Source organism: Pan paniscus, chromosome 17, assembly GCF_029289425.2.
Source record: "Pan paniscus chromosome 17, NHGRI_mPanPan1-v2.0_pri, whole genome shotgun sequence".
In the NCBI taxonomy this organism is placed as follows: Eukaryota; Metazoa; Chordata; class Mammalia; order Primates; family Hominidae; genus Pan; species Pan paniscus.
The window spans coordinates 25,767,841-25,782,589 of NC_073266.2; the positions used below are offsets into that span (position 1 = coordinate 25,767,841).

At 49.5% G+C, this 14,749-nt stretch overlaps 1 protein-coding gene across 1 annotated transcript in view; it reads right to left on the reverse strand.

Moving 5' to 3' along the window:
* Positions 1–14,749, reverse strand: part of CIDEA (cell death inducing DFFA like effector a) — a 25,609-nt gene continuing 10,860 nt past the window's right edge. The window contains exons 4-5 of the mRNA XM_003817868.6: positions 5,023–5,204; positions 1–2,165 (exon numbers count right to left, since the gene is read on the reverse strand). Coding sequence (XP_003817916.1) covers positions 2,018–2,165; positions 5,023–5,204 — 330 coding nt within the window. The 3' untranslated portion in view covers positions 1–2,017. The remainder of the gene's footprint in view (positions 2,166–5,022; positions 5,205–14,749) is intronic.

The following is a 14,749-nucleotide window of genomic DNA, read 5'->3' on the forward strand; positions in this document are numbered from 1 at the left end:
AGGAGTGAGCGCCCCTCGGCCAGGCCGGCCACACGCCTGGCTACAGCCCTCCTCCTCGCCTCCTCTCCTGCTGGCCCGAGGTGGGCAGGGCGGTCGGGAGCTCCTTATATAGGAAATGTTTTGAAGTCACAGCAGACGGCCTGTGCCTGAACACTCTTTGTAACCCTCGCTCTACCAGCAGTGCAGCTCATTCTGGAGGGCAAGAAGGGATAATACTGAAAGTGCCTGTTTTTTTCGCAGTGTGAAAGAAGAGCCTGTGCTTTGAGGAACGCCACCTCCTTTCCTTTTGTCTGTCTTGCTGTGGGGCCTGGCCCAGCTTCTCCAAGAACTGGCTCAGACACAGTGAAAGCCCAGGACTCAGCGCCGGTCACGGGGCCTCTCAAAGGGGACTGCAAACTGTCTGTGAAGGGAGGACCGTCCCTGCTGGGAACGGCTGAGCAGCAGCTGGGAGCCCCGGGAAGGGTGTAGGGGAGGGGAGAGTTTTTCTTCCTCTAGGGTTCCGGGACACACTGTGGTGTCTTTCTGTGGCCAGAGTTGGTGGCTAGGGAAGGAAAAGGCCTCCAAAGCATCATTTCTTAATCAGGAAATATTTTTCTTCTAGCATCTGTTTCCCCTGATTCTAGGAACAGCACCCTATTTCTCTTTGGGGTGGCTCCAGGACTCAGTGTGTGGCCCAGCCTGGCAGAGCCACCAGCTGCTGTGTCTGCAGCATGAGGTGTAACCCAGGACATCCAATGAGGGGACAAGGTGTAGCCCAGAGCTTCCTGCTGCAGGGCCTGAGGTCTGCACTTGCTTCCACTTGAGGGGGTCCCCCCTCCCTGCAGGGAATCAGATCTAAGAGAGTGGGAGACAGATTCTTACAAAGTTGTCTGATTGCCTTCGTCCAGCTGTGCCTGCAGCTAGAGATCCCAGCCACGGACAGGAGGTTCTTCGCGGCTGAGCCAGCATGAGGCACAGCTCCACCTTGGCAACGCGGTGCCCCACCTGGCTGCAGGCAGCATCTGCAGCTGAGGGTGCAGCAGTTGTTTTTTGGTTTTTAAGAAAAAGGCTGGGCCGGGTGTGGTGGCTCACGTTTGTAATCTCAGAACTTTGGGAGGCCCAGGTAGGAGGATTTCTTGAGTCTAGGATTTTGAGACCAGTCTGAGCAACATAGCAAGACCCCATCTCTACAAAAATAAAAAAAACTAGGCGTGGTGGTGTGCACTTGTAATCTCAGCTACTCAGGAGGCTGAGGTGGGAGGATGGCTTGAGCCCAGGGAGGTCGAGGCGGCAGTGAGTCGAGATCAGGCCGCTGTACTCCAGCCTGGGTGACAGAGCTAGACCCTGTCTCAAAAGAAAAAAGAAAAAAAAAAAGAGGCTGAAAAAGTAAAGTCCTTTCACTTTCACAAGTGAAAAAGTAAAAAAGTCCTTGAAGACCTCCACAATTTGAGTCCTTCAGTGCGAGGGCCCCTTTGAGCCTGTTAAAAATCCATGTTTGAAAAAAACATACAATAACATTTTGCAGCTTGTTATTTTTGTGGCACTAATAAAGACTTATGAGAGATTATATCTGTTAGCAGAATATTCCTGGATGAGTTTTGCTTCTACATAAAGTTTTTTTTTTTTTTTTTTGCTGTTCTGATAGTTTTGTTTGTTTTGTTTTGTTTGCTTTTTGCTCTTCTGAGAGATAAAGGAGACGCAGGAAGTGTCACACATCTTGAAGGTCATTCTTGCGATGGGTTTATTGCAGATGATGGACCAAATGGCTCTGACACACGCACACGCTCCTGGGCACGCCTGCTGCGTGGTCGCTTCCCATGATCCCCGGGGCCCTCTATGCCTCCCCCCAGGGCACACTGCCCACTGCCCCCACTTCATGTACAACCAAGCCCTTTCCTTTTCTGGGCACCGCTCCTGAGCAGCGTGACCAGCGGCCTACAAGTGCATGTGGCTCAGAACATAAAAGCATCTTCAACATTCGTCATTGAGCCAAATGAAACTCAGTGTTTGGCTCAAGAGCCGGCGACAGCCTGCATCCCTATCCACACGTGAACCGGCCCTTGGCTTGTGACCGGAGGGATGGCCGCTCTTCCTTGTCATCCAGCACCCGGAGCATGTACGTGCCCAGATAGATGAGAAACTGTCCTGTCACCTGGGCGGAGTAGGACAGGAACCGCAGCAGACTCCTGTGGCAGAGGGAGATGGGGAGGCTTTAGCTTGGGATTTTGGGCCAGTGAGAAACAGACGGGATGGGAATACTTCACTCCCCCCACCAAAAGGCACTCGGAGGAGGCCAGGCTGACATTTAGAGCATGGCTGTCTGAGCACTCTCAGGGTGCACGTGTCCCAGGGCTGGCACAGATGCAGCTGCCGTGGCAGTGGGTCTGGCCAGGAGCAGGTCTCTGTGAGCTCCCTGAGGACCCCCTTGCTGCTGGCCCAAGACCACCCCAAGAAGCACGGCTCCCATGAGCCACCTGAAGTGTGGCCTGCTTGTTGAGTGGCTGGCAAGCTCTGTGTGGAGCAGATGGCCGCACCCGCACAGGTGTGCTGTGTCCTGGGCTTCGGCTGCTGGGCTGTTCTAGGGGCCCTGCTACTGAAATCCCTTCCCTTCCTAAGGTAGTAGCAGGACATTCAGCAGTGACTGAGCCCATGGGGATGCGATAGCCAAGCCTGGGCAGCTGTCTCATCAGGAGGGCCCACTGCCCCCAGCACCCACAACAGGGTCCCTAGCAGGCGGTGCCTCCAGTGTGGGGGCTGTCGTGAGTTCCATGGCTGCTTGTGGTGTCATCGGATTTATCAGAGAATACAAATTAGTAACAAGAAGGCTGAACTTGTCTTTCAAGAAAGACTTTGTGGCCAGGTGTGGTGGCTCATGCCTATAATCCCAGCACTTTCAGAGGCTGAGGTGGGATGATCGCTTGAGTCCAAGAGTTGGAAGCTGCAGTGAACTATGATTGTGCTACTGCACTCCAGCCTGGGGGACAGTGTGAGACCCTCTTTCTTAAAAAAAAAAGAAAAAGGGCCTGGAATGTGGTTCATGCCTGTAATCCCAGCACTTTTGGAGACCGAGGTGGGTGGATCACCTGAGGCCAGGAGATTGAGACCAGCCTGGCCAACATGGTGAAACCCCGTCTCTACTAAAAATACAAAAGTTAGCTGGGTGTGGTGGTGCATGCCTGTAATCTCAGCTACTCGGGAGGCTGAGCCACGGGAATGGCTTGAACTTGAAAGGAGGAGGTTGCAGTGAGCTGAGATCGTGCCCCTGCCCTCCAGCCTGGGCAACAGAGTGAGATTCCGTCTCAAAAAAAAAAAAAAAAAAGAAAAGAAAAAGAAAAAAGATTTCGCTGAGGTGGAATTTTGGGTGAGGTTAGCTTTCTTCATCTTACCTTTTTCAGTTGTTGTAACTCTCCTGACTAACTTTTAAAATCCAAGTGTAAAGCTATTCTCTCCTATCCCGGCAAAAAGGAAAAGATAAAAAAAAAGGAAGCTCTCCTGGGAGTCAAGACTCCAACACTATGACAGTGACTGTAGTTTAGAGTCAGTCACTGATGGCTCTGAATGGGAAACTGAGGCCACAGAGAAGCCACACACCCTGGCCCACCTCAGGTGAGGCCGGGAGACCTCTGAGAGGAGGGTATTTCCCCTTTGCTGTGCTCAGCACAGATCAGAGCAGTTGTCAAGGCCACGGGGGACGGAAACAACACCCTCAAAGAGAAATGGGCGGCCCTGCCCACAGGGACGTGCAGGGGGCACTGGAATGGCAGCAGCTGCAAAACTTTTCGACTTGAAGACCTTTCTACTGCAATCAGCCACTCTCCCATCCACTCCCTCCACAGAGGTTAGTTCTTTAAGGATCAACGGTAAATTTACTGGGGTAGAAGTAGGTGTAGTTAGAGCCCTGGCAATCATAAAGAGCTTGGAAGCAACCTTCTCATTTTATTTATTTTTTGTTTGTTTGTTTAGTTATTTATTTTTGAGACACAGTCTTGCTCTGTCACCCAGTCTGGAGTGCAGTGGTGTGGTTATGGCTCACAGTGGCGGATCTCAGCTCACTGCAACCTCCGCCTCCTGGGGTTAAGCAATTCTCCTGCCTCAGCCTCCTGAGTGGCTGGGATTACAGGCATCCACCACCACGCCCGGCTAATTTTTGTATATTTAGTAGAGATGGAGTTTCGCCATGTTGGCCAGGCTGGTCTCGAACTCTTGGCCTCAAGTGATCTGCTGACCTCGGCCTCCCAAAGTGCTGGGATTATAGGTGTGAGCCACCACGCCTGACCAACCTTCTCATTTAAAGATGATAAAAGCAAGGCTCAGAGAAGTTAAGGAGTCTGTGAAAGGTCACACAGCTGATTCCTTAGAGCAGGGACTGCTGGTGTCTCTCTCAGTCCCAGGCTCAATGGCAGGGGTGGCACCCAGTTATGGGGCAGGAACACCTAGGAAAGCTCCTTTTGATCACATGGAATTTGTTTGAATGGGTCTGGGGTATGGTTGGATCAGGAGTCTGTCTTCTAAAAGTTCTGTTTCCTGGGATGCTGTGCAACCAGCCTGGCCTTCGTCTTTGGGATGACGGTGCCCTGGCATTATGTGGAGAGGACACATGCCCATGCCACATTACTGGTGAGGCTGAAGTTATCAGGAGTACAGGGGATACATGTAAAAGCGTGTGATTCACCAGGGTCTAGGTGACCGCTCTGTACAAACCCGGCCACAACCTCCATGGCTCCGGTTTTAGTCATCATCACCTAGAATTAAGTGCTCTAGTTCTTAAAATGAATGTGGTTTCTCTTTATATTTATTATTTAGCTTTTGTTTCTAATGAATAGTTAGTGGTCTTTGGAAGAAATAAATCTGTTTTGGCTTGAGATTTTCTGTTGTGTGAGATGAGCCTGTGGGATAAGAGTTGACCTCCAGACAACATTACTCCAACTGCCCCTAACAGTGCTAGCCGGCCTGGGAGCCCAGAGGAACAGGGTGGGGACTGCTGCCTGTGCCACACCCTGTGCAGTCTGCAGACCCCCGGAGGTGACCCCTGGAGTGTGTTACCTCAGCAGGCCCTTGAGTCCCGTGCACCGGATGTCGTAGGACACGGAGTACATCTCATACATGGTGGCCTTCACGTTAAGGCAGCCGATGAAGTCCTTGGGGTTCAGCCTGTACAAGTCGAAGGTGACTCTCGCTATTCCCGACCTCTTCGGTGGCGAGCAAGTGGGGACGTGCTGGCTGCCCTGTGACAATGAGGGGAGGGGCAGGCTTCAGGAGCCTTCCTAACCCTCCCACGTCATCACTCTGCTCTTATGCCAGCTTCAGATTCTCCTATGTGTCTGTTTAAGGTCTGTGAGCAGCTCCGTGGCTAATCGATAGAGAGATGCTTTCAGCAGGACCCATTTGCACACACTACGACTGTGTCCAATTAGCCACGAGGTGTCTGTCCCTGATCTACCTTCAGTTCCGGACTCAGGGTGAGTCTGGTGTGGCGTCAGGGCCTGGATTTTAGGACCCCGTTGCTCAGTGGATAGTTGTGCCCTGATAAGTGGTGGGGACCCACTCGCCCTGGAGGCCACCATGGTTACCTGGTGACAAAAGAATCTCATCTCATCACCATAACACAGTTATGGTAATGGAGAAGCAGGCAGCATTGGTTCAATTTTATGGGGCTACTGGGTGGAAAGTACCAGAATCATATGGCTGAAGTGAGGGCGGAGTGGGCACCTTCCCAGAGCACCTCTGTGTTTTAATAACCCTCCGGGGTTGAGAGTGGACTCCATGGGGAAGCCCAAAGCCATGCAGCAGAACCCCTGGGTGGGAGGAGACCCCCTTGGGTGGGAAGAGGAAGTCAGTGACCTCTACACATCCCAGGTTTATAAACAGCACCGGAACAGAATTTCCCCCACAAAATGGTTTAAAAATATGAGAGCAAAGCCGCCCCCAGTACAAATGACAGGCCAGGAGCTGTTCGGTCTGAGTGGCTTGTGCCACATACAGATCTTGCAGCACTCAGGATTCGGGTCTACACAGGGTTACTAGGTCTTGTGAGCCTTCGAGGTTGGGAGCCGCTGAGGCTGTGAATGGTAAATTCACTAATGACAGTGACCTCATGAATGGGAACTTAAAATGTAAATACCCCTAAAATTACCCAAACCCTCCTCGCCGTGGCCAGCCTTCTTTATTCCCCTGTCCCACCATACAGACAAACCCACCTGTGGTTCCAGTTGTAGCCTCTAATTCGGATCATACAGAATTTGTTTGAATAGATCTGGGGTATGTATGGATTAGGAATCTGTCATCTAAAAGCTCTCCCTCCTGTGACACTTTAAAAATATAAGAGAGCAAAGCTGCCCCAAGGTACAAATATCAGGCATTTGTCTTTGACTTGAATTTGTCTTTCAGGAAAGATTTTGTGGCCAGGCACAGTGGCTCATGCCTGTAGTCTCAGCACTTTTGGAGGCTGGGGCAGGAGCACCCCTTGAACAGGGCAGGAGGTTGAGGCTGCAGTGAGCTATGATTGTGCTACTGCCCTCCAGACTGGATGACAGAGAAAGACCTTATCAAAAAAAAAAAAAAGAAGGAAAAAGAAAATAAAATTTTGTGAGGTGGAATCTCTGGTGAGGTTGACTTCATCATCCTTTTCTAAGCGGTTGTAGCTCCCTCTTATTACTTTAAAAATCAAAGCTGAGGCCGGGCACAGTGGCTCACACCTGTAATCCCAGCACTTTGGGAGGCCAAGAGGAGCAGGTGACCTGAGGTCAGGAGTTTGAGACTAGCCTGGTCAACATGGCGAAACCCCGTCTCTACTAAAAATACAAAAATTAGCCGGGCATGGTGGTGCACACCTGTAATCCCAGCACTTTGGGAGGCCGAGACGAGCGGATGACCTGAGGTCAGGAGTTTGAGATCAGCCTGGCCAACATGGCGAAACCCCGTCTCTACTAAAAATACAAAAATTAGCCGGGCATGGTGGTGCACGTCTGTAATCCCAGCTACTCAGAAGGCTGAGGCAGGAGAAGCACTTGAACCTGGGAGGTAGAGGTTGCAGTGAGCCGAGATCGCGCCACTGCACTCCAGCCTGGGCGACAGAGTGAGGCTCCATCTCAAAACAAACGAACAAAAAAACCCAACCAAACAACAACAACAACAACCCCCCCAACCCCCCCCACACACTCAAAGCACACACACACACTCAAAGCGCACACACACACACACTCAAAGCACGCGCACACACACACACACACACACTCTCTCTCAAAGCTGAGGCTGAGGCCGTTTTCTCTCAGCGGCCTCTTGGGGGCGCCAGCGAGCCCTCAGCCGGGAAACGTGTTTGGAAAGCTCAGATCCTGGCATCTGAGAGGGCTTCTCCTCCCATCCCGCGCCTCTTTTTCCGAGCCTCACATCCCTTTCTGACTTTTGAAAGTTTTAATTTTACTCTCCCTAAGTGTCTTCAGTCTTGGTTAAAATTATGACGCCCTCCCGCCGCGGATCCGCTGGGGCCTCGCCGGGCGGGGGCTGCGGGGCCGCGCTCTTCCTGAGGGCGCTGGGACCGGGGAGCGAGACACCTGCTGGCGGCTTCCTGCTCCAGCATTCTGGTCTCAGTCTAAACTGGTTTTGCCCAGAAAGGCCTACAGGTGGCTGGGATCCAGGGAGGTGGTTGGGCAGCCGAAACGGGGGCCGCGAGCCCCCTGGAGCGCGTGGCCGGCGGTGGCATCTACACCCGTGGCATCGACCGCCCCCACCACCCTGCCCCGCAACCAGGTTCCCAGCGCCCACCACCAACTCCTCCCTGTTAGCTGAGTGTCTCCTTTAGAAAAACAAACCCGCCTTTCCCATCTCCTACTGCTGCTGTAACAAATGACCTCAGTGGCATGAGACCCACACACCAATGCTGTCCCACTGCCGAGGTCAGAGTCAAAGCCAGGGCGCAGGGCCGCCGTGGGGGCCGCGGGGCAGGCCCGGCCCCTCGCTTTTCCCGGCTTCTTGGGCGCCTGCCTTGGTGGGTATCCCACATCCCTCCTCCTCCTCTGCCTCTGGCCTTCATGCTCACCTGCCTCCCTCTCATAAGGACCCTTGTGAAGACTTCGGCCTCTACCCAGATGATCCAGGACAAACCCCACCCCAACCCCGCCCCAGTAGCCTTCACTTAATCCCATCTGCCACGGCTGAGGATTAAGACAGGGGCGTCTGTCTGGCCGCCTGGGCTCACACCTGTAATCCTAGCACTGTGGGAGGCCGAGGTGGGTGGATCACCTGAGGTCAGGAGTTTGAGACCAGCCTGGCCAACATGGCGAAACCCCGTCTCTACTAATAATACAAAAATTAGCCGGGCGTGGTGGTGGGCGCCTGTAATCCCAGCTACTCGGGAGGCTGAGGCAGGAGAATTACTTGAACCCTGGAGGTGGAGGTTGCAGTGAGCCCAGATCGCGCCATTGCACTCCATCCTGGGCGACAAAAGCAAAACTCTGTCTCAAAAAAAAAAAAAAAAAAAAAAAGAAAAAGAAAAAGAAAACAAACAGAGGTGTCTGTGGTCTGCGGGGGCATTATTTTTGCTGTTACACTTTTCTCAAGCAAAAAGCCATGCAGACCAATATTTGCTTTAAATGATTTGTCTAATTCGCCCCACAATTAATAGTCTTATCTACAGACATCTCTCCACCTGCTTTTTTTTTTTTTTTTTTTTTTTTTTGTGAGACGGAGTCTTGCTCTGTCGCCCAGGCTGGAGTGCATTGGTGCTATCTCAGCTCACTGCACCTCCAACTCCCGGGTTCGAACAATTATCTGCCTCAACCTCCCAAGTAGCTGGGATTACAGGTGCCCACCAGCATGCTCGTCTAAATTTTGTATTTTTAGTAAAGATGGGGTTTCACCCCGTGGGCCAGGCTGGTCTTGAACTCCTGACCTTGTGATCCACCCACCTCGGCCTCCCAAAATTCTGGGATTACAGGTGTGAGCCACTGCACCCAGCCCTCATCTGCATTAAAGATTACATTTTATTCTAAATATTATGCTTTTATAATTGGTCTGTGGTTTCTTTCCCAGTCAGGAAAATTGTGAGGTTATATATATAATATATATGTATATGTATAATATATGTAGAAGTAAGGAACAGAAAGACGTAAAATGAAACCTACACACTGCCATTAGAGACCCCATCCACCTCCCACATCTCCCCTCCTATCAAGAGGTTTTTATGCCATGCGTTTTCCCCTTACTTTTCTCTATTTTTAGCACATGTGTATCTCAAACATTATATTGTTAATTTTGCATATTTTTGAATTATCTGTAAATGATTTGATGTGGAGTTTATCAAAGTGTAATCTGGAGACATCCAGGAATCCTGAGGCCCTATTAAAGGACTGAGAGGTCAAAACTAGGCCAAGCACAGTGGCTTATGCCCGTAATCCCAACATTTTGGGAGGCTGAGGCAGGTGGATCACTTGAGCCCAGGAGTTCAAGATTAGCCTGGGCAACATGGCGAAATCCCATCTCTAAAAAAATACAAGCATTTAGCTGGGTGTGGTAGCATGCACCGGTAGTCCCAATTACTTGGGAGGAGGAGGTGGCAGGATCCCTTGAGCCCAGGAGGTGAAGGCTGCAGTGAACCAAGATAACGCCACTGCACTCCAGCCTGGGTGACAGAGCAAGACCCTGCCTCGAAAAAAAAGAAAAAAAGAAAGAAAGGCCATAATAAACAGTAAGATGCAGTTTGCCTTCTTTGTTCTCACAAGAAGTGCTGTTTCCACAGCACATTTGGAAAACCTGCATAACTCAGTGAATCAGTTTTTCTCAATGACCAACGCCTGCTGTTACAAAATCATCCCCAGGAAAAACGTCCATTCAAAATGGAAGACAGACCGATGGATTCACTGTAACAGAGGAGGCCAACTTCACTGGTATACCTTCAAATTACACGCTGCATCTGACCTTTCTGAAAACACCTCAACTCACTATTCTGAAACCATGACTTGGTGAGTTCTGGCATAATATAAAAAAAAGAATATCCTCAGTTATCTGAACAGGCTATTAAAATCCTCCTCCTTTCCCAGCTGCATATCTGTGTCAGGATGGATTTTCTTCATACTTCCATCAAAACAATATGTTACAACAGACTGAATATAAAGAAGCAGATATAAGAATCTTCTATTAAGCTAGACATTAAAGAAATTTACAAAAATGTAAAAAATGCCGTTCCTCCATCTTTTTGTTTTGGAAAATAGTCACTTTTCATAAAAATATGAGTTAAATTAACCTGGTGGCTGGTCGTGGTGGCTCGTGCCTACAACTCCAGCACTTTGGGAAGCTGAGGCAGGCAGATCACAAGGTCAGAAGTTTAAGACCAGCCTGGCCAACATAGTGAAACCCCACTAAAAATACAAAAATTAGCTGGGCGTGGTGGCAGGCACCTGCAATCCCAGCTACTTGGGCCACAAGCTGCCCTCATGAGGGTTTAGGCATTGCTGAGTCCCAAACCCCTAAGCTGAGAGTTCGGTTTTCAGAGATCTGGGGGAGTAGCATCAATGGAGGGGTTTGCTCTTTGGATTCTCTTTACTCCAGTCCCGTTTCCAGGATCCGCTGGGCACCTGTAATCCCAGGCTGAGGCAGGAGAATCGCTTGAACCCAGGAGGTGGAGGTTGCAGTGAGCCGAGATCACGCCACTGCACTCCAGCCTGGGCGACAGAGCGAGACTCCATCTAAAAAAAAAAGTGAGTTTAGTTAATCTGTATTGGGTTATTACTTTTAATGAATTAATACATATTTTAAAATTTCTGAATTTTAATTTCTTTCAAAAATATGCTAATCAATAACTTCCAAACAATTTAAAATTTGAATATTGGCTGGGCGCGGTGGCTCACGCCTGTAATCCCGCACTGTGGGAGGCAGAGGTGGTGGATCGCTGGAGCTCAGGAGCTTGAAACCAGGAGTTTGAAGCCAGCCTGGCCAGCATGGCAAAACCCTGTCTCTACAAGAAGATACAAAAATCAGCCAGGCATGGTGGCACATGCCTGTAGTCCCAGCTACTTGGGAGGCTGAGGTGGGGGAGCCCAGGAGGTCGAGGTAGCAGTGAGCTGAGATCGTGCCACTGCACTCCAGAGTGGGCGACAGAGCAAGACTGTCTCCAAACAAAAAGCAAACAAATTAAAAAAAAAAAAAAAACCACTGGGGGCGGTGGCTCATGCCTGTAATCCTAGCACTTTGGGAGGCCAAGGCAGGTGGATCACCTGAGGTCAGGAGTTCGAGACCAGCCTGGCCAATATGACAAAACCCCGTCTCTACTAAAAATGAAAAAAAAAAAAAAAAGGCCGGGCATGGTGGCAGGGACTTGTAATCCCAGCTACTCAGGAGGCTGAGGCAGGAGGATCCCTTGAAGCCAGGAGGCATAGGTTGCAGTGAGCCGAGATCGCGCCACTGCACTCCAGCCTGGGCGACAGAGCGAGACTCCATCTCAAAAAACAAGCAAACAAACAAAAAACAATTTTGACTATTGGGAATATCTATATCTATCTATAGCTCATAGTTTCTCGACCTTGACACTACCGACATTGGAGGCTGGATAAGTCTTTGCTGTCGGGGTTGTCCTGTGCATTGCAGGATGTTTGGCAGCATCTCTGGTCTCTACACACTAGATGCAACAGCCTAACATGTCTTCAGACATTAACAAATGTCCCCCAAGGGACAAAGTCTGCAGCTCAGAACCTCTGATTGGCACATGTCTATAGAATTTATTGATACAAGCCGGGTGTGGTGGCTCATGCCTGTAATCCCAGCACTTTGGGAGGCCGAGGCAGGTGGATCACTTGAGGTCAGAAGTTCAAGACCAGCCTGGAAAACATGGTGAAACCCTGTCTCTACTTAAAATATAAAAATTAGCCGGGCGTGGTAGTGGCTTGCCTGTGATCCCAGCTACTTGGGAGGCTGAGGCACAAGAAACACTTGAGCCAGGGAGGCAGAGGTTGCAGTGAGCCGAGATCATGACAAAGGCTGTTTGGGGTCCTCATTAATTTTTAGGAGAGTAAAGAGGTCCTGAGATAAAGTTTGAGGATGCGTTGTTTACTGTATTATCCTGTGATCTTTTGCTCAGCATAGCTGATGTGTATCCACATGGATGCCTGTAGCTGAACTTCACACATTTTCACAGCTGAAGAGCATTCTGTTCAGGGACCACATTACAGTTTCTTCGTGTGTATTTACTTAGAAGTACTTCTATGTGCTGGGCACACGTGTGTGCTGCAAGGGTACATGATTTGTTTCCAGTGTTTGTTCTCACCACTTAGGGCATTGCTGCCATGGACGCTCTAACACATACCTGCTGACGTGGTGGTGTTGGAGTCTCAGGTTCATGCCCAGGAAAGCAGCTGCTGGGTCATAGTCTGTGCCTCACTCTCTGAGATGAAGCAAATTGCTGCATTAAGTAGCTGTTGGCGGTAGTAGAGGAGTGTGTTGCCCTATATCTTAAAAATAAAAAAATCGGCCGGGTGCGCTGGCTCACACCTGTAATCCCAGCACTCTGGGAGGCGGAGGCAGGTGGATCACAAGGTCAGGAGTTCGAGACCAGCCTGTCCAATATGGTGAAACCCCATCTCTACTGAAAATACAAAAATTAGCCAGGCGTGGTGGCACATGCCTATAGTCCCAGCTACTCGGGAGGCTGAGGCAGAAGAATCACCTGAACTCGGGAGGCAGAAGTTGCAGTGAGCCGAGATCACACCACTGCACTCAAGCCTGGGCAACAGAGTGAGACTCTGTCTCAAAAAAAAAAAAAAAAAAAAAAAAGACTTGTGCATTGTATCTTGTTTTAAAAAAATCCTTCCCTACGTGAGGATGCCAAAGAGAGAGAGATTAGATTTCAGTCTGGTCTCTAACATCCTTCGTGTTCCCCACCTCTACTGCTTTGTGTTACATCACAGGCAACATCTTTCAGATCTTTTATCATTAACTTCAGCTCTGTCTAACCTGAGTCTCCATTTACTTGATTTTAGTTGTTATATTTTTCATTTCCAAAAATTCTATTTGATTATTTCAAATCTGTATAGTCAGTTGTTATTAGCTCTTGTTCCTTTTTAACGTATTTTTATTTTTTGAGACAGGGTCTCCCTCTGTCCCTGGGGCTGGAGTGCAATGGTGCAATCATGACTCTCTGCAGCCTTGACCTCCCAGGCGCAAGTGGTTCTCCCGCCTCAGCCTCCCAAGTAGCTGGGACTAGAGGTATGCACCACTACACCAGGCTAATTTTTGTATTTTTTGGTAGAGATGGGGTTTTGCCATGTTGCTCAGGCTGGCCTTTTCTTATTTTTTGTTTTTTTTGATATAGGGTCTTGCTCTGTCACTCAGGCTGGAGTGCGGAGGTGTGATCATAGTTCATTGCAGCATCCAAGTGCTGGGCTCAAGTGATCCTCCTGCCTCAGCCTCCTGAGTAGCTAGGACTTCAGGTGTGTAGCATCTTGCCCAGCTAAGCCTTAAAAAAAATTTTTTTTTGGTGGAGATTGGGGTTTTGCTGTTGCCTAGGCTGGTCTTCAATTCCTAGCTATTCTTATTTTAGATTATTTTTAATGTTTCTTTGAGCATTTAATTAATTAATTTATTTAGTCAGTCAAATTTAGCCATGGGTGAGCATTTTTAGTACACTAATTTTATACTGTGTGTCTGATGATTCCAACATCTGCGGTCCTGGCAGGCCTGACTTGATTGCTTCTGCTTACTCTCATGAATGTGGTGCCTGAGTCCTTACGTTCTGTGTTTTGATTGTGAACTTGCATTGTGAGAACGTTACGAATGAAAACTCTTTGAGGCCAGGATGGATGTTCATCCCAAACGGAACTGCCTGAGCTCCTGCTAGTTACCTGGGGCACTATCAATCCTGGAAACGGGGCTGGAGTAAAGAGAATCCAAAGAGCAAACCCCTCCATTGATGCTACTCCCCCAGATCTCTGAAAACCGAACTCTCAGCTTAGGGGTTTGGGACTCAGCAATGCCTAAACCCTCATGAGGGCAGCTTGTGGCCCAAATTCCCAGGAGAGAGCTCTAAGATTCCCTGCTTTACGCAGACCCTCACATCTCACCCCCTGACTTTGTGTCAGCCGGAGGCTGTCTCCTGTCCTCCCAGCATCTGTCCCTGAGGTCCGTGGGTGCTCACAGGTGGGGAAACCCCAGAGGAGATGCCTGGGGAACTGCCAGCTTCAGTGTTCATGCTCCTCTCTGGATGCTGGCCTCAACATTTTAACCACTGAGGATTTCTCTTTCTTGGAGATCAGTTTATTATGTGAAAAGATATTTTGATATTGTGCTTTACATTTTTAGGCATTTTATACTGAGAAGGTTTTTTGAGCTATATCATCTATAGTTTTCCCAGAGACCGAAGGCTTCATTCTGTCTCTTTACTTTTCTAAATCTCCATATTCACACATGCACACGCATGCACACACACCCCTCTCCCTAACTTCCTTGATGGTGTTTACTTCTCCAGCCTTCTAAGAACAGAGATGAAGAGTTGCCAAGTCAATTCTGTGCATTTACAGGATCTGTAGCTACTCACTGGCCAAAGCCTGTTCCTTGGAATTATTTGCTTTATATCAAATAGCCTCAGTTCACAGAGAGACTAAGTTTCCTAGAAACACTTGTAAGAATCCCTTTGAGGGCAGTGGATCCAGTTGTTAGGTGAATACAAAGTGCATATTTAGAAAGTGGAGAAGTTGGCCGGGCGCGGCGGCTCACGCCTGTAATCCCAGCACTTTGGGAGGCAGAGGCGGGCGGATCACGAGGTCAGGAGATCGAGACCATCCTGGCT